Below are 17,296 nucleotides of genomic sequence, written 5' to 3' on the forward strand. Positions count from 1 at the left end.
GCAAGACTCTGTCTTAAAAAAAAAAAAGGGCCGGGCACAGTGGCTCACTCTTGTCATCCTGGCACTTTGGGAGGCCAAGGCGGGCAGATCACAAGGTCAGGAGATCGAGACCGTCCTGGCTAACACAGTGAAACCCCGTCTCTACTGAAAATACAAAATATTAGCCGGGCATGGTGGCGGGCGCAGGTAGTCCCAGCTACCTCTCTCGGGAGGCTGAGGCAGGAGAATGGCATGAACCGGGAGGCGGAGCTTGCAGTGAGCCGAGATCGCGCCACTCACTCCAGCCTGGGCCACAGAGTGAGACTCTGTCTCAGAAAATAAATAAATAAATAAAGTTTTATTTTGAAACAATTCCAAACTTACAGAAGAGCTGCAAAATGGCAGCAAGACCCCCTGTGCCCTGTGGCCCTGTGCCCGGAGCCGTGCCCGGAGCCGTCCCCAGAGCCCATGTGGGCGTTGTGTCCAGGGTGACCCCTCGCCCCGCCCCAGTCAGGGGGAGCCTCGGTACTTCTGTGACAGGCGGACCTTGCAGTTCTGAGGATCGCAGACCAGGGGCTGTCCCGCACTGTGACTGTGCTTGATGCCTCTGGGGGTGATGACCAGTCCCCTGGGTGTCCTCTCGTGGGACACGTAATGGCTGCCAGACCCGCCGTGGGGCCGCCCGCTTCTTCAGCGCAGCAACGCCGTTCCCTTGGAAACTGATGTGTAGCTTGTGGGGAGAAGCTTTGAGGCTGGGAAATCCTGCTCCATGTCCCTTTTCACACGAGCACAGCATCCCTCCGTGTTTCTTGCCAGAATTAATTCCTGCTGTGATGGCTTCTAAGGGCTGACTTTCCAGTTCCACCATCCCTTCCTATTAGTTGGCTTTCCACTGTTAGGAGAGCGTTCCCCCTCCGTGTTTGCTCGCCGTGTAGGCTGGGGGTGCCGTGTCCCTGGCAGGTCTGATCTGGCCCATCAGGATTTGTCCGGGTGCTGCGGCCGCCTCGCATCTGGCAGTGGCATCCTTCCGCATCCTGCGTTCACGTCTGTCGCTCTGGCAGTGGCATCCTTCCGCATCCTGCGTTCACGTCTGTCGCTCTGGCAGTGGCATCCTTCCGCATCCTGCGTTCACGTCTGTCGCTCTGGCAGTGGCATCCTTCCGCATCCTGCGTTCACGTCTGTCGCTCTGGCAGTGGCATCCTTCCGCATCCTGCGTTCACGTCTGTCGCTCTGGCAGTGGCATCCTTCCGCATCCTGCGTTCACGTCTGTCGCTCTGGCAGTGGCATCCTTCCGCATCCTGCGTTCACGTCTGTCGCTCTGGCAGTGGCATCCTTCCGCATCCTGCGTTCATGTCTGTCGCTCTGGCAGTGGCATCCTTCCGCATCCTGCGTTCACGTCTGTCGCTCTGTGGGCCACGGGTGTGTGCGGGGGGCAGCTTGGAGAGCACGGCCCCCGCTTCCAGTGTCGGCCCCGGGAGTCCTCCGTTGTGGCTCTGGGACAGGTGGCGGGCACGAGGCTGGCCGCTGCTTCGGGACCCGAACCGCGTTCTGGGAACAACTCCTGAATTTCCCCAGCACACGTCCCTGCTGCCACACCATGCGCGTCATCCACAGCCACAGAACAAGCCACCCTAGCCCTTAGCCGCCTAAGGCAGCGGGCGTGAGGGTCTCGGTGCCTGAGGGTCTCGGTGCCTGAGGGTCTCGGTTCCTGAGGGTCTCGGTTCCGGAGGGTCTCGGTTCCTGAGGGTCGTGGTCTGGGCGGGGGATTGGGCTCGAGGTGTTCAGACCAGCCCAAGACCCTGTGGAGGGGCTTCAGGCGTGAACAGCCAGGGGTCCCTGGAGTCATCTTGGAGACGGGATGCCACACGCATGTGTCTCACACGCAGCTCGACCAGGTCCAGCAGCTCTGCACGCGAGGGGGCCACTGGCTGGCAGAAGCGTCTGTTGGACTAGCCTCACGGGCACTTTCTGGCCAGCAGGTCCCAGGAACTGCCAAAGGAAGGCCTAGAGACGACCCTGCCTGCTCACACCACCTCCCGGTCTTTAGCGCCTGTGCTGGGCCTGTGCGTGTCCCATCCCTGTGCCTGGGGGGCTACTGCGAGGTGCCTGAGTCTGTGCTGGTGGCTTAGATACACTCTCTCATTCGCCCGTCCTCCCCACATGGTAAGAGGGCGCCCACTGCGTGCCAGACACCGTCCAAAGCCTTTGGGCCTCTCCCGTGAATGAGGCAGCAGAGCCCTGCCTGGTGGAGGCTGCTTTGGTGGGAGGCAGGCCGTGAGTTATCACACGCGTGTTCTGCGCAGCCTCGTCACGTGACACTTTCCCACGCCCAGCTCAGCACGAAGAGGAGGCTTTGTGTGTCCCCGGCTCGGCCACGTGGGACCCACAGCGGGGCCCTGGTGCTGTGGCCCAGCCTGCTCTGAGGCTTCTCTGACTGCACGCACGTCGCATCACTGCAGTGACAAATCCACAAACGTAACAGCTCAGCAGGACGCGGATTTATGAGATTGCAGTTCTAAAGGTCATTGGCCCGACACGGGTCCCACTGGGCTAAAGTCAAGGTGTAGGCAGGGCTGGTTCCCCACGGAAGCCTCCGGGGAGAATCCGTGTCCTCGCCTTTTCCAGCTCCAAAGCTGCCTGCGTTCCTCCTCCATCTTCAAAACCAGCCAGGTCCCACCTCTCCAGCCTCCAACCTTCATCATTACCTCCGCGGCTGACCACACTGAATCTTCAGATAAACTGGGACCTGAGTGGGGTCCCCATCTACTTCAGCCCTAGGGACCCCAAAATCAATTAACCACTGCCCAAAACCGCTTCCACTCATCCACGCTGAGACACACTGCCCTGCTGCCCACCCAGGAACCAGCACAACTCCCTCCCAGGCCCAGCAGTACCCCAGGGCAACAGGGAGCCCCTCAAAGGCACCATCCCTGCCCGGGCCCCCGCACATTCCAGAGTGCACCTCGGTGCTTTCAAAGGGCACTGGACTCTCCTCACTGAGCCGCAACGAAGAGCATGTCTTCTATATGTGGTCACACTCGCCGTCACACTCACTGTCACACTCGCCGTCACACTCGCCGTCACACTCACCATCAACACTCGCCATCACACTTGCCAATAGCTGGATGCAGCGGCTCACGCCTGTAATCCCAACACTTTGGGAGGCCAAGGTGGGCAGATCACTTGAGCCCAGGAGTTTGAGATCAGCCTGGGAACATGGTGAAACCCCATCTCTACAAAAGATGCCAAACTTAGCTGGGCGTGGTGGCGTGCACCTGTCATCCCAGCTACTCAAGAGGCTGAGGTGGGAGGATTGATTAAGCTCAGGAGGTCAAGGCTGCAGTGAGCTGAGACTGCGCCACTGCACTCCAGCCTGGGCGACAGAGCGAGACCCCATCTCAACAACAGCAACAACAAACCTTCCAACAGGCTGTCTCTCCAAACATTGGGAGTCCTTCTTCTGCATGACTTTCTGGCATCTAGCTTTCCACAGTGCAGGTCTCTCTTGGGTCCAGGTTTCCTCAACCCGCTGAGTGTGTGACGGGAGCTGCCTGTGGTGGGCGGGTAAGCTGGTGGCACGTCCACATCAGACGCCCAGGCCGGCCTCGGACAGGCTCTTCCCTCTGTGGCCTGGCAGGGTTGGAATTCATTCCCACGCACCTTCTCCCAGGTCCTGCTGTGGAGATTGGCTGCTTTCTTCCCCTCTGGGATCCTTCTCCTCTCAGGTCAGACTTTGTTCCTGCCCCTGGGAGCATCCGGGCCACAGGGGATGGCAAGGGGGTCATGAGGAGATCTGGCAGCCCCTCAGGGAGGTGTTATGGGGCCCCCAGGCAGCAGAGCCTGCCTTCGAGGGAGGGGAAAGCTGCCTCCGTGTGGATGGATATGCAGAGGGGCTTGGCGGTTTGGGGCGCTCACTCACATGTGTGCAGATACCCTCAAATGTCCGCGCTCCCATTCTCAAAATCCCAGTCATTCCCAATCAGCCTCTGCTCTGCTCTGAAGGCCAGTGCCCCTGAAATTGGTGTGCTGGAACTCAACCCTAGTGCTCGTCAGTCTTTGTGTCACTGTGAAGAAATGCCTGATACTGGGTCATATAAAGAAAAGAGGTGGACAGGCGCGGTGGTTCACACCTGTAATCCCAGCACTTTGGGAGGCCGAGGCGGGCGGATCACGAGGTCAGGAGATCGAGATCATCCTGGCTAACACGGTGAAACCCCGTCTCTACTAAAAATATACCAAAAATTAGCCGGGTGAGGTGGCGGGCGCCTGTAGTCCCAGCTACTCAGGAGGCTGAGGCAGGAGAATGGCGCAAACGCGGGAGGCAGAGCTTGCAGTGAGCCCAGATCGCACACTGCACTCCAGCCTGGGCGACGGAGCCAGACTCCGTCTCAAAAAAAAAAAAAGAGGTTTGGGCCAGACGCAGTGGCTCACACCTGTAATCCCAGCACTTTGGGAGGCTGAGGTGGGCGGATCACCTGAGATCAGGAGTTTGAGACCAGCCTGACCAACATGGTGAAGCCCCGTCTGTACTAAAAATACAAAAACTAGCCAGGCATGGTGGCGGGCGCCTGTAATCCCAGCTACTCAGGAGGCTGAGGCAGGAGAATCGCTTGAACCCACGAGGTGAAGGTTGCAGTGAGCTGACATCACACCACTGCACTGCAGCCTGGTGGACAGAGTGATACTCATCTTAAAAGAAAGAAATAAAAATAAGAAGAAAAGAGGTTTGATTGGTCAGGGTTCTGCAGGCCGTACAGGGAACGTGATGGCATCTGCTTCTGGGGAAGCCTCAGGAAGCCTCCAATCACGGTGGAGGGTGAAGGAACCGTGTCTCCCACGGTGGGAGGGGAAGCAAGAGGGTGGAGGTGCCACACACTTTCAAATAACCAGATCTCCCATGAACTCGCTCGTCACCAAGGAGGTGGCCCACCCCTTCATGAGGGAGCCGCCCCAGGACCCCAACACCTCCCACCAGGCCCACCTCCAACACCGGGGGGTCCAGTTCAACACGAGACCTGTGGGGGACACACGTCCAAACCAAATCCGTCCAAACCGAATGGAGGTGACGGCAGGAAGAGGTGAGGTCTCTGGGAGATTCAGCCATGGGGGCTCTGCCCTCGTGGAGACGATTAGTGCCTCATAAAAGGGCTTGAGGGCTGGGCGCGGTGGCTCAAGCCTGTAATCCCAGCATTTTGGGAGGCCGAGGCGGGCGGATCACAAGGTCAGGAGATCGAGACCATCCTGGCTAACACGGTGAAACCCCGTCTCTACTAAAAAAAATACAAAAAAACTAGCCGGGTGAGGTGGCGGGCGCCTGTAGTCCCAGCTACTCGGGAGGCTGAGGCAAGAGAATGGCGTAAACCCGGGAGGTGGAGCTTGCAGTGAGCTGAGATCCGGCCACTGCACTCCAGCCTGGGCGACAGAGGAGACTCCGTCTCAAAAAAAAAAAAAAAAAAAAAAAGGCTTGAGGGAGCCCTTCTGTCCCTCTGCCACATAAGGACACAGACGGGCACCGCCTTCAAGGAACAGGCTTTCATAGGACGTCAAGGCTGCTGGCACCTTGACTATGGACTTCCCGGCCTCCAGAACTGGGAGGAATGAATTTCTGTGGTTTGCGAAGACCCAGTCATGGGCGTTTTCCTACAGCAGCAGGAATGGGCGACGACCACGTCCGAGACAACGTCTTGCCTCTTACCTAAGAGACCCTGCAAGCTGTTAGCTCACGTGGCCGCTGGAACACTGATCACCGGGCAGGGGACGCGACATCCAGCAGAACATCATTTCCAGAGCTGGTGGGAGCATGAATCCTCAGAGTAAAGAATTTCATGAGTCATGCGAGGGAGGAATAGAAGTAACCCCACACGTGGAAGCTCCACAGAGTCCCCCTGAGTCGGGAAGCGACGAACGCACCGCGTGGCAGGACGCCAGCCGGAGATCCGGTGACCCATGATCCCTGGAAAGGAGCCAAATGTTTAAAATTACCCCAACAGATAACATGGTATGCCCAGTTCCTAAAATGCAGTGACACAACCGCGATGTTGACACCAAGAGGGCATTCGACAGAGGGAAAGTAGAACCCAATCTCAGGAGGTAAATCAGAAAACCCTAAATAAAACCTTAAACATTGAAATCCAGCCATGTGTGAGACACGCACACACACCTCCCTTGCCAAGTTGGAGTTTAGATCCTAGGAGCCCCAAAAAAGGTTCAACATTAGAAATTCTTGACATTAACACGTTAAAAGAGAAAACCATTGAGTATCTCAATTCAACATATATTCATGATTTTTTTTCAAAAAGATGTAAAGCAGACTTTATTCACAGAGGGCCACGGCGGTGGAACCCCTGCCCCGGGCGTTGCAGTGGGGAGAGAGACTGGACTCCGCCCCACAGGAAAAGCTTTTAATGAAAGAGGAAGTGGAAATTAGCATGATCAAGGGTGTCTAGGAAAGAGCTGCGGCACACGTCGCGTGGAATATCAGAAATGCAGGGAGGATGCTGGCTAAACTCCTGTGTCTGACGTTGTCCAGGGTTCCGATCCTCGTGTGGCCGGCCCCAGCCTGAGCCGCATCTCCGGGTGGCACCGTTCGCATGTGTCCAGGAGCGGCTCCTTGCATCCCTCCACCAGGCGTCTCTGGCCAGGCCACCTCCCCAGCAGCTGCATGCTCTCACCTGGCCGCTGTTAGAAGCACACTGTCCACATCCTCAGAAGGAACTTTCCCGGCCTGAGCCCCCACGGCACACACACTCCTCCAACTAAAGATTCACTGGAAATTTCCCTGAGTTGTGCCAAGAACCAAGGGGCACCGTGTCATCTGGGGCCACCATAGATGCCATATCACTCACAGTCGAGGACAAATTCGCCCAAGACCAGGGGACAGCAGGTCCCTGTCATCAGCAGGACATGTGGACCCAGCAGGGCTGGCCGAACCTGCTCCACAGCCCCGCCCCAGGCACATTTGAAGACTGAGGGGTGGTCTTGGGTGCTGGTCAGTTCACACCAGGGATCCTCCAGCCCAGCCAAAGAGTCACAGCTGTCCCTTCCCAAAGGCCTCCCTCAGGCTGGGCAGGGCCCGCCCCAGGCCCACCGCAGCCAACGGACATGGCCTCAGGCCGGCGGGTGGCACACGGGAGTGCAGGCCAGGCTCTGCTGGGTTGGATTGAACCGCTAGTGATTTTCCTGAGGTTGGAGGCAGGCAGGGCGGGCCTCAGTGTCTGGGCAACTCAGAGCGGAGATGGCCCCTAGAAGAGGGAGTGTTCGACGTCCGCCTGGAAGATTTGTCAGGAAACCCCCCCCAGGATGCCGGGAAACCCCCCTCAGGATGCTGGGAAACCCCCCCCAAGGATGACCGTGGGGCCGTCTCCAGTTGCTTTGCCTCCTGTTTGAAGGAACGCCATGTGGCACATTGAGATCCAGGAGGGGCGGCTAGAGGCCTTCCGGACAGCTGACCGTGAGGAGGCAGAGGCTGCGGGGCGGCGGCTCCAGGTGCGAGCAGCCCGGCAGCTGTGCAGGGAGCAGGAGGCCCTGGGGAAGATGGAGCGGAACCGGCTGCTGAGAATCAGGTAAGCGGCACCCAGGCCCACCCATGCCCGTCCCAGCAGCTCCTGTCAGTCCGTCCGCCCTCTCCCCAGGGGTCTCCTCACCCTCCACATCTGTCCAGCTCCACCTCCACCCTCCCTGCCTCCTCCCAGCTTGCTCCTCTGCTGGACCCTTGAGTCCTTCCCAAGTGTCAGGCGCCCCCCTGCACCTGCCCAGAGCCCCAGCCCTCCCGAGATGCCACAGCCACGATACCGCCACTAAAGCCGGCCACTAAAGCCGCACTCCAGCGAGACTGCCCCTCCCCTTTCCCTCCGGCAGCCCCATCCTCTTCCCAGCCAGGCCATTCTCTGGGCTCCGTCCCCGCCTCTGGCTGCTCCTTTGCACCCCTCCCACGGCCCCCACCCCCCGCGGCCATGGAGCACTCAGGCCCGTTCCCCACACGTCCCCTGTCATGAGTCTCCTGCTCAGCCAGGGCCCAGCAACCTCCTAGGCCAGTCCCCAAGTGCTTCACAGGCCATCAGGCCAGCTGTCCCAACCTGCCGTGAGCCTCTCTCCTCGAGACCCCCTTCTGGCCTCCATCCCCTCCCCCATCTCGTTCCCTCCCTTCAGCTGCCCAGGCCACAAACCCCTGTGGAATCCAGGCCGTGGCTGCAGACACGAGGTCCCCAGCGCATGCCTCCTTCCTCCCCACAGCACTGCTGTGCCTGCGCCATCCTCTTCCCAGACCCCTGCCCGGCTGGGATCGAATCTTGCCTTTGGTGGTTCCCTGGCACTGGAGCCGCAGTGGCGTGGAGAGTGTGACATCTGTGTGGCCCACGGCACCAGCTCTCCAGGGACCCTCGCTCCTCCCCAAGGGAGGCTGTGCAGGGCAGAGCTGAGCAAAAGGGCCCACGGTGTCTCTGGGACACGAGCTCCAGCTGTGCAGGGCTTGGGGGCAGGTGGGACGTGTGATGCCCTCTGATGGCCCCGTGTCCCCACAGGAAGTCCCTGCACACCCAGAAGGAGCTCGGGCTCAGGCACCAGAAGCTGCTGGAGGATGCCCGGAAGAACCACAAGGTCGCCGTGCGGTTCCTGAAGGCCTCCCTGGGAAGGTAGGGCCTCCCTTCGATGTCCTTAGGGAGAAACCCAAGAATACACGTCACTTGCTTTTGTCTTGACATTCCCTGATTTTATTATTTATTTACTTTTAAGATGGAAGCTTGCTGGAGTGCAGTGGCATGATCTTGGCTCACTGCTCTGCCTCCCAGGTTCAAGTGATTCTCCTGCCTTAGCCTCCTGAGTAGCTGGGACTACAGGCGCCTGCCACCATGCCCAGCTAATTTTTGTATTTTTAGTAGAGACAGGGTTTTACCATGTTGACCAGGCTGGTCTCGAACTCCCGACCTCAGGTGATCTGCCCGCCTCAGCCTCCCAAAGTGCTGGGATTACAGGCGTGAGCCACCGCACCCAGCCTCCTGGTTTTATTATTGAATCACCACCTTATCATCAAAAACCAATAAACATGTATTTTTAGTGTGAGGTGCTGTTTCTTTTCAGAAGAGGCCCGTGAGACGCGCTGGGCACATTCCTGCTGTGTTCTCGTGGCCTGGCCCCCCAGGGCGTGTTCCTGCCGTGTTCTCGTGGCCTGGCCCTCCGGGGCGTGCTCCTGCCATGTCGTCATGGCCTGGCCCTCCGGGGCACGTTCCCGCCGTGTCCTCGTGACCTGGCCCTCCAGGGCATGTTCCCGCCGTGTCCTCGTGGCCTGGCCCTCCAGGGCGTGTTCCCGCTGTGTCCTCATGGCCTGGCCCTCCGGGGCATGTTCCTGCCGTGTCCTCGTGGCCTGGCTTCTACGCCAGCACCATTTGCCCATCCCACCTCTTGTGTTGTCCCCGTTAATCATGTTCCTGGTGGAAATGACAGCACCGAGGTTCCTTTAATTACACCCCACACGGCATCGCTGTGTCACTTCCTCGGTTAAAAGTGTGGCCGTTTGTGGTGGCGCACGCCTGTGATTCCAGCGCTTTGGGAGGCTGAGGCTGAGGCAGGAGGATCACTTGGGCCTGGGAGCTGTGATTGCACCACTGCTCGCCAGCCTGGATGACAGAGCCTCAAAAATGTTTAAATGTCCTTCCTCAGAATCCGAGAGCAAGAGAAGAAGGAGGAGATGAAGTGCCAGGAGCACATGAGGCGACGCATGGACGCGGTGGTGGCGCTGAAGGGCAGCATCTCCGCGAACCGGGTAAGCCCCCACAGCCCCACCCAGCCTCTCCCTCAGCCCCTGCCAGGGTCCGTCCCTGGGCCCCTGCTCCTTGGGTGCCAGGCCTGTGTCCTCGGGTGTCCAGGGTTGACCCACACACTTGGTGGCCCCTGGAGGCTTCCCAAGCCTGTGCCACAGATTTGCCCACGGGTTCTATGTGGGTCAGGGCCAGGCACTGGAGTCAGGCAGGAGCAGGCAGCCCAGCCCTGCTCCCATGGGGCCTGGTCTTGTTGGAAGAGACACATGGAGGGCCTGGGCGCCTCGAGGCCATGCCCTGGGCCCAAGGCTGGGGGTTCAGGCTGGGAAAATGGTGGGAAGGGTGGGAACAGAATCTGCAAAGGCTCAGAGGTGAGGGGCAGAGGCGGGCAGGTGACGTGCAGGGACAGCCCCAGCCCCACGCTTGGGTTGTGCAGACAATTTGCCAGCTGTCTCCCGCGGGGTCTGCAGACGTCAATGTTAGTTTAAGGCCCAGTGTGTGAGCGTGTGTGTGCACGTGTGTGCAGGTGTGAGCGTGTGTGTGCACGTGTCCAGGTGTGTGTGAGCATGTGTGTGCACATGTGTGTAGGTTTGCATGTATGAGCTTATGTGTATGCACATGTGTGCATGTATGACCGTGTGTGTGCATGTGTGACCGTGTGTGTGCGTGTGTGAGCATGTGTGCACATGTGTCCAAGTGTGCCTGTGTGAGCACGTGTGTGCAGGTTTGCATGTATGAGCATAGGTGTGTGCGCATGTGTGCAGGTGTGGGCATGTGTGTGTTCCCACGTGTGCTGACGCTGTCACCTCAATGCTCTCTATTTCCAAGGACACACTGCGGAAGTTCCAAGCATGGGGCCATGCCAAGGCAGAGCTGGCGGAGCAGAGGGTCCAGGCTGAGAAGAAGGCGATTCTGGCCCAGGGCGGGGATGCGTTCAGGCACCTTGTCCACCAGCGCCGGCGCCAGGAGCTGGAGGCCCAGAAGAGGTGAGGGTGGTGGCAGAGGTGCCACTGGGAGGCACCTGCCCAGTCAGTGGGTGCAGGGAGAGCCAAGGGGGCTCAGCTTTACATTAAGCAAAGCTGCTCTCTCTCCCAGGGCCCCCACTCAGGCGGCTGTGGGGCACGGGAACAGGGGCTCCAGGCCACCACCCTTGCCCTGCCTGGGCCTGACTCAGCCTGCCCAGCCCTGCCCCTACTCCAGTCCATGCCCAACCCTCGGCCCCTTCTCCCCTCTGAGACCCTGAAACCCCGGCCCCTCTCGAGAGCCTCCGGCTCCTGTTCTGACTTCTCAGGAGGAGGGACTGGCGGGCTCTTTCCTGGCCCACCCAGAAGTCTCCAGGGAGCCTGTCCTGGGTTTTGCCCGAAGCTGCCTCATCCCGGGAGCCTGGCTCTTTCTCCCCATCCCAGTCCCCCCGTCCACGGCCCTGGCCAATCACTGCTGAGGATGTGCCTGGGCGGGGGCTCCTGGCCCTCTCGCTGGGCAAGGCATCCTCCTCTGGGTGCCACAGAGCCCTGAGTGCGTCCTCCCCACCCCTGAGTCACAATCAGAGTTCTCCACCACCCATCAGCCTGCCCACCTTGTGGGGGGGTCCTGGCAGCGACGCCTACACATCCCTTAGCCTGGCGCAGGCCTGGCATGTAGGAGGCACCGGGGAGGTGCAGCTGCAGTGAGTGGATGAACATCTTCAGCCCTGGGGCTACCCTCAGTGGCAGCCCCACGCCAGCCTAGAAACAAGGGCTGGGAAGAAGCCTCGGGGCGGCCAAGGCTGCTGGGGGACTGGGCTGCTAAGTGGGCAGGGCCAGGCTGGGCAGGGCTAGGCAGGGCTGGGCTTGCAGGGCTGGGCTTGGCAGGGCTGGACAGGACTGGGCTTGGAAGGGATGGGCTGGGCTGGGCAGGGCAGGGCTAAGCTGGGCAAGGCTGGGCTGGGCAGGGCTGGGCAGGACTAAGCTTGGCAGGGATGGGCTAGGGTGGGCCAGGCTGGGCTGTGCAGGGCTGGGCTGAGCTGGGCAGGGCAGGGCTCTGCAAGGCAGGGCTGGGCAGTGCTGGGCTGGGCAGGGCTGGGCAGGACTGGGCAGGACTGGGCTTGGCAGGGATGGGCTGGGCAGGGCTGGGCAGGGCTGGACAGGGCTGGGGTTTAAGCCTAGAACCTCCGGCTTGGCCTCTGCCCATCTGCTCCCCACTGGAGCTTGTATTTAGCCCCAGGACCAGGAAGTTCCCACCCCAAGAGCCCTGCTGGGCAGGATGGAGCCCCTAGGATGGCGCTAGGGAGGGGCTGCCGGGCGCCGTCTCACCTGGAGCAAGGTGGAGGCAAGGGACCTCTCACACTTGTCTGAGAAGTAACTCCACGCAGGGCCTTTGAGGAGGAGCAGAAGCTCAGAAAGCAGGAGATCGTCAGTCGGATTCTAAAAGAGGAGGCTGAGGAGGAAAAAAGAAAGAAACAGCGTCCCCCGACCAAGGCCACTCACCGGCCGACCCTGAGGGGCAAGACCTGGAACTACATCTCCGACTATTGCGAGGAGAAGACCACAGCCCCAGCCAACACGTACACACTGGTGAGCAAACGCCACACACCTGTGGAGGGCAGGTGGGGCCTCAGGGCTCAGGTGTGGTGAGACATCCTCTGAGGACCTCAGCACCACGGCCACCTGCAGGGGGTTGCTGAGCCCGCTGAGTGGCCGCCACTCAGCTCAGGGGCAAGGGGACAAGACCCACCACAGACCCACCACATGAGAGAGGCCCATGGCCACAGCATCCCCAGCAAGGGTCCAGTGTCCTCCTGGCCTCACCCCCAGCAGTGTTGCTGCCCACCAGGCTGGGACCACCTTGCCTGGCCCTGTAGAGAGCTGGGTCAGCCGCCTTGCCAGGGAGATGTGCACAGCCGTTCAGACCACATGCCTGGGATCACCCTGCTACAAAGCCATCCTGATAGCACCCAGGGGACAGCTTTCCTGTCACTTATTCATTCACTCAGTCATTCATTCACTCACTCATCCTTTATTCATTCATTCTTCATTCATTCACTTATTCAGTCATTCATTCACTCACTCATTCACTTATCCTTTACTCATTCATTCACTCGCTCATTCATTCACTCATTCACTCACTGATTCACTCATTCACTCATTCATTCATTCACTCTCTCATTCGCTCATTCATTCACTCACACATTCACTCATTCACTCACTCACTCACTCACTCACTCACATCCAGGGCCTGCTTGGTGTCCACTGCGGCTGCAGGCAACTGGCTTCAGTTGGGGGAATGTATTTCTAGTTTACCTTTCCCTAAAGGTGTGGGGTAGGGATGATGGTCCTCTCCTGAGTCTGGCACAGTGCTGCAGTCTCTGCCCTTGTGTACCCCAAAACCTGAAGGTCAAGGTCATTGCTCCAACAGGTGCCCTGCTGGGAAAGAGCAAGCCTTGGGCCGCCTCAGCTTTGGCCTCTGCAGGGTCTCTGTGGTGCCCCTCAGGGCACCAGAGAAGGTCCTTTCCTGCTCCCCAGGCTCCCAGTGCTCGGGCCGAGCCTCTGCCCCATCCACCCCTCACTGCCCGTCTCACGCCCGGGCCTTGGCACCTGCCGATGCCTCTGCCGGGAGCGCCCTGCCGCCCTCCTTGCTCCAGAGAAGCCTCCCCTGCCCCCAGCCCCCCCGTGAGCTGCTCCCGTGATTTTCTGCGGCACCACCTGTATCACTGTGCGGGTCACAGCAGACAGCAGTGCGCTGCCCCGTCCAGACTCCCTGTCTGTCGCTCCATAAGACGGTCCCCAGGAAGAGGAACCCTGTCCACCCAGCTGAGGGCTCCCTTCTCCGGCAGGCCTGGGACAGCGCCAGAGCAGATGGGCAAGGCCCATTCCCCAGACTCATTCTGAGGAAACCACCACGGCCATCCCCCCGGGGTCAGCCTGGGGCTTTTCCCGGGCACGGCTTATATCCCCAGAAAGGAGAACCGGGCCAGGTGCGGTGGCTCACGCCTGTAATCCCAGCACTTTGGGAGGCTAGGGTGAGTGGATCATGAGATCAAGAGTTCGAGACCAGCCTGGCCGACATAGTGAAACCCTGTCTCTACTAAAAATACAAAAAATTAGCCAGGTATGGTGGCGGGCGCCTGCAATCCCAGCTACTTGAGAGGCTGAGGTGGGAGAATCATGTGAACCCGGGAGATGGAAGTTGCAGTGAACTGAGATCACGCCACTGCACTCCAGCCCAGGTGACAGTGCAAGACTGCATCTCAAAAAAAAAAAAATGAGAACAGATGACTGCCTGAGGACCAGCGCCAGGGATTCCAGTCCGTGAATTAGAACATTTTCCTATCAAAGGACGTTTTTTGCAGACTCTTCCGAGCATTGTAGAAAAATATTTAATAATGTATTAAAATACTTATATTTCTTTTTTTTTTTTTTTTTTTTTTGAGACGGAGTCTCGCTCTGTCGCCCAGGCTGGAGTGCAGTGGCCGGATCTCAGCTCACTGCAAGCTCCGCCTCCCGGGTTTACGCCATTCTCCTGCCTCATCCTCCCGAGTAGCTGGGACTACAGGCGCCCGCCACCTCGCCCGGCTAGTTTTTTGTATTTCTTAATAGAGACGGGGTTTCACTGTGTTAGCCAGGATGGTTTCGATCTCCTGACCTCGTGATCCGCCCGTCTCGGCCTCCCAAAGTGCTGGGATTACAGGCTTGAGCCACCGCGCCCGGCCAAAATACTTATATTTCAAGTAGAAAAAGTTACAAAACCGTGTGCACCGCTGTCTCTATGCAGAGTACACGAGGCAGAAGAACAGGGGCAGGCAGCGGGCCATACCAGCGGGAGCTGGGCCGAGTTTCTCTCCCCTGTTCTCTGCCATGAGCGTGTCTTCATGACGTTCCTCTCCCCGACTGCAGGACTATGAGGCTGCTGCAGGCCCCGGGCCCTCTCGGTTGGTGGACGTCATCTCCAGTGAGCTCATCCAGGGGGACGCCGGGGCCAGCTCAGAGGAGGAGACGTTAGCTGAGCCCGAGATCTCTGGGCTTTGGAATGAAGACTACAAGCCATACCAGGTACCAGCTCCTGCTCCTTTAGATGCCTGCAGATGGATCCCGGCCCTCTGTTGCCGGCTCCCCACCTCCCACACCTGCCCCGCCCACACCGGCTGCTCTGAGGCTTCTCCTGGCTGTGCCCGCCATCTCCTGTCACCCCCTCCTGCTCGTCGACGCCCCCCGCCTCCCTCTCCACACTCATGCCTTTCCCTCTTCGCGGAGCCTGGAGGGCACCACACGTGCTCGACGACAGACAGCTCCGTCACCGTGGTGTAACGGGGTGGGACGGCAGGGCTCTGAGGCTGAAAGGCTGAGGGAATGACTCTGAGCTACTCCACGTACTGTTGGAGAAGCGTCTTTCTGGAAGAAGTGTGCAAACTTTCATTGACGGCCTTTTGTAAGAAACGCGCCCCATCTGGCGCCGGGGTTCCTCCGCCTCTGAAAGAGCAGGTGCAGCAAGACACGGTCTTCGCAGCAGCGTGGCTCAGGCTGTGGTCCTGTCCCACATGGGAGGGCAACGCCCGCCGCCCGGTTTCTGTAAGCGTTGGCCACCTCTACTGTCAGGGCAAAGGCCACTTGGTTCTGCTGTTTCTGAGGATGCCGGGCTGACCAGGGTGGTGAACAAGACAGGCCAGGCGGAGCCACCACCCGCACACTGGGGAACCCCAAGGGAGAAGGCTGCCTCTGGACAAGAGGAGGGTCCCAGGTGGCACCCCCCAGGAAGCCAGGGAGGAGGCCGCCCGGCTGCCGGGCACGGGCTCCGGCACCAGCAGGGGCAGCCCAGAGCCAGGACCCAGGCAGAGTCCACGCAGCTTCCAAAGGGACAGTTCAGGGCTCTTCAGTTCTGATCTTCCTGGTTGCTGGTGTTGGCCAGGGAAGCGGCTTTTCATCTTGAGAAAGCCCAGTGTGTGCTGACACTGCCCGCTCGAGAAACTGCTTCCTGCAGAACCTTTCAAAACCCTCCTCTTGTCCTGATTTAGCAATCTGGAAAGTTCCCCTCCACATCTTTCCCAGAAATCCACCTGAATCCGGAGCTGTCTGCTTTTCTTTGTTTCCTGGTTTCCCTTTTTCGGAAGTGAGGGCTCCCCGCCTTGTCAATGGAGCAGAAAGTCAGTCGGTCCATCGGGGTCTTTCTGAGCAACTCAGAGCAACTCCCGGGCCGTGGGGCTCTTCCCGGGGCTGGTGGAGGCTGGTGGGGCTGGGCTGTCCGTGCTCCTCTAACCGCTACCCTCGCCTCTGAGCTGCCACCAGCGCCGCCCGGGTGGAGCCGCTGACAGCCCCAGCCTCCGTCTCTGTGACCCCCAGGTGCCCAAGGAGGACGTGGACCGAAAGCCCGTGGGCGGGACGAAGATGGACAAGGACATCCTGGCGCGAACGGTGGAGAGACTGCGGAGCAGGGTGGTCCACAAGCAGGTGGTGCTGGGGCGTGAGTTCCAAGGTCGCCCCTTCAACAGCAAACCAGAGCTCCTGCACTTCAAGGTGAGCCTGAGCTGGGGCAGAAGGAGCAGGGGACAGGCAGCAGCGCGGGACGGCGGGGGACAGGCGGCAGCGCGGGACAGGCAGGGGACAGGCGGCAGCGCGGGATGGCGGGGGACAGGCGGCAGCGCGGGACGGCGGGGGACAGGCGGCAGCGCGGGACGGCGGGGGACAGGCAGCAGCGCGGGACAGCAGGGGAGCCCCGCCACAGCCCGACCCCTGGCGCCTTTTGCTTTTTTGTTGTTGTTGTTTGTTTGTTTGTTGAGATAGACTCTCACTCTGTTGCCCAGGCTGGAGTGTAATGGCACAATCTCAGGTCACTGCAACCTCCATCCGCCTCCCAGGTTCAAGCGATCCTCCTGCCTCAGCCTCCCAAGTAGCTGGGATTATAGGTGCCTGCCACCACGCCCAGCTAATTTTTGTATTTTTAGTAGAGATGGGGTTTCACCATGTTGGCCAGGCTGGTCTCGAACTCCTGACCTCGTGATCCACCCGCCTTGGCCTCCCAAAGTGCTGGGATTACAGGCGTGAGCCACCACACCTGGCCTGCCTTTTGCTTTTTATTTTATTTTTTTATTTTTTTATTTTTTTGAGACAGAGTCTCGCTTTGTCACCCAGGCTGGAGTGCAGTGGCGCAATCTCGGCTCACTGCAAGCTCCGCCTCCCGGGTTCACGCCATTCTCCTGCCTCAGCTTCCGAGTAGCTGGGACTACAGGCGCCGCCACCATGCCTGGCTAATTTTTTGTATTTTTAGTAGAGACGGGGTTTCCCCGTGTTAGCCAGGATGGTCTCGATCTCCTGACCTCGTGATCCACCCGCCTCGGCCTCCCAAAGTGCTGGGATTACAGGCGTGAGCCACTGCGCCCGGCCTGCCTTTTGCTTTTTAACGCTGGAAAACCCTGGGGCTTCCTCAGGAGACACAGGCCCAGGTGTGGACCTTCTCTCCAAGGAGGTGGAGGGAGAGAGGGCCTCATCTCCATGGAGGGCTGGACGCCAGTCTGAAGGGCAAATCCTGAGCAATGGGAGTGCCATGGCCCCAAAAGCCCTGTGCCACTTGGGGCAGAGGGGGCCCCTGAGCCTCGG

The 17,296-nt window shown here is 59.6% G+C and overlaps 2 protein-coding genes across 2 annotated transcripts in view; one reads left to right on the plus strand and one right to left on the minus strand.

Annotated features, from left to right (window-relative positions):
* The window catches only part of GABRD (gamma-aminobutyric acid type A receptor subunit delta), a 72,638-nt gene that overhangs the window by 49,485 nt on the left and 5,857 nt on the right, over nucleotides 1–17,296 (minus strand). The gene's annotated exons all lie outside the window — the stretch shown is intronic.
* Nucleotides 1–17,296, plus strand: part of CFAP74 (cilia and flagella associated protein 74) — a 78,924-nt gene that overhangs the window by 20,934 nt on the left and 40,694 nt on the right. The window contains exons 7-13 of the mRNA XM_077978912.1: nucleotides 7,368–7,541; nucleotides 8,499–8,609; nucleotides 9,634–9,736; nucleotides 10,560–10,717; nucleotides 12,082–12,283; nucleotides 14,603–14,758; nucleotides 16,043–16,216. Of these exons, the coding sequence (XP_077835038.1) occupies nucleotides 7,368–7,541; nucleotides 8,499–8,609; nucleotides 9,634–9,736; nucleotides 10,560–10,717; nucleotides 12,082–12,283; nucleotides 14,603–14,758; nucleotides 16,043–16,216 (1,078 nt within the window). The remainder of the gene's footprint in view (nucleotides 1–7,367; nucleotides 7,542–8,498; nucleotides 8,610–9,633; nucleotides 9,737–10,559; nucleotides 10,718–12,081; nucleotides 12,284–14,602; nucleotides 14,759–16,042; nucleotides 16,217–17,296) is intronic.

The sequence above is a fragment of the Macaca mulatta genome, chromosome 1, assembly GCF_049350105.2.
Source record: "Macaca mulatta isolate MMU2019108-1 chromosome 1, T2T-MMU8v2.0, whole genome shotgun sequence".
NCBI classification, from domain to species: domain Eukaryota; kingdom Metazoa; phylum Chordata; class Mammalia; order Primates; family Cercopithecidae; genus Macaca; species Macaca mulatta.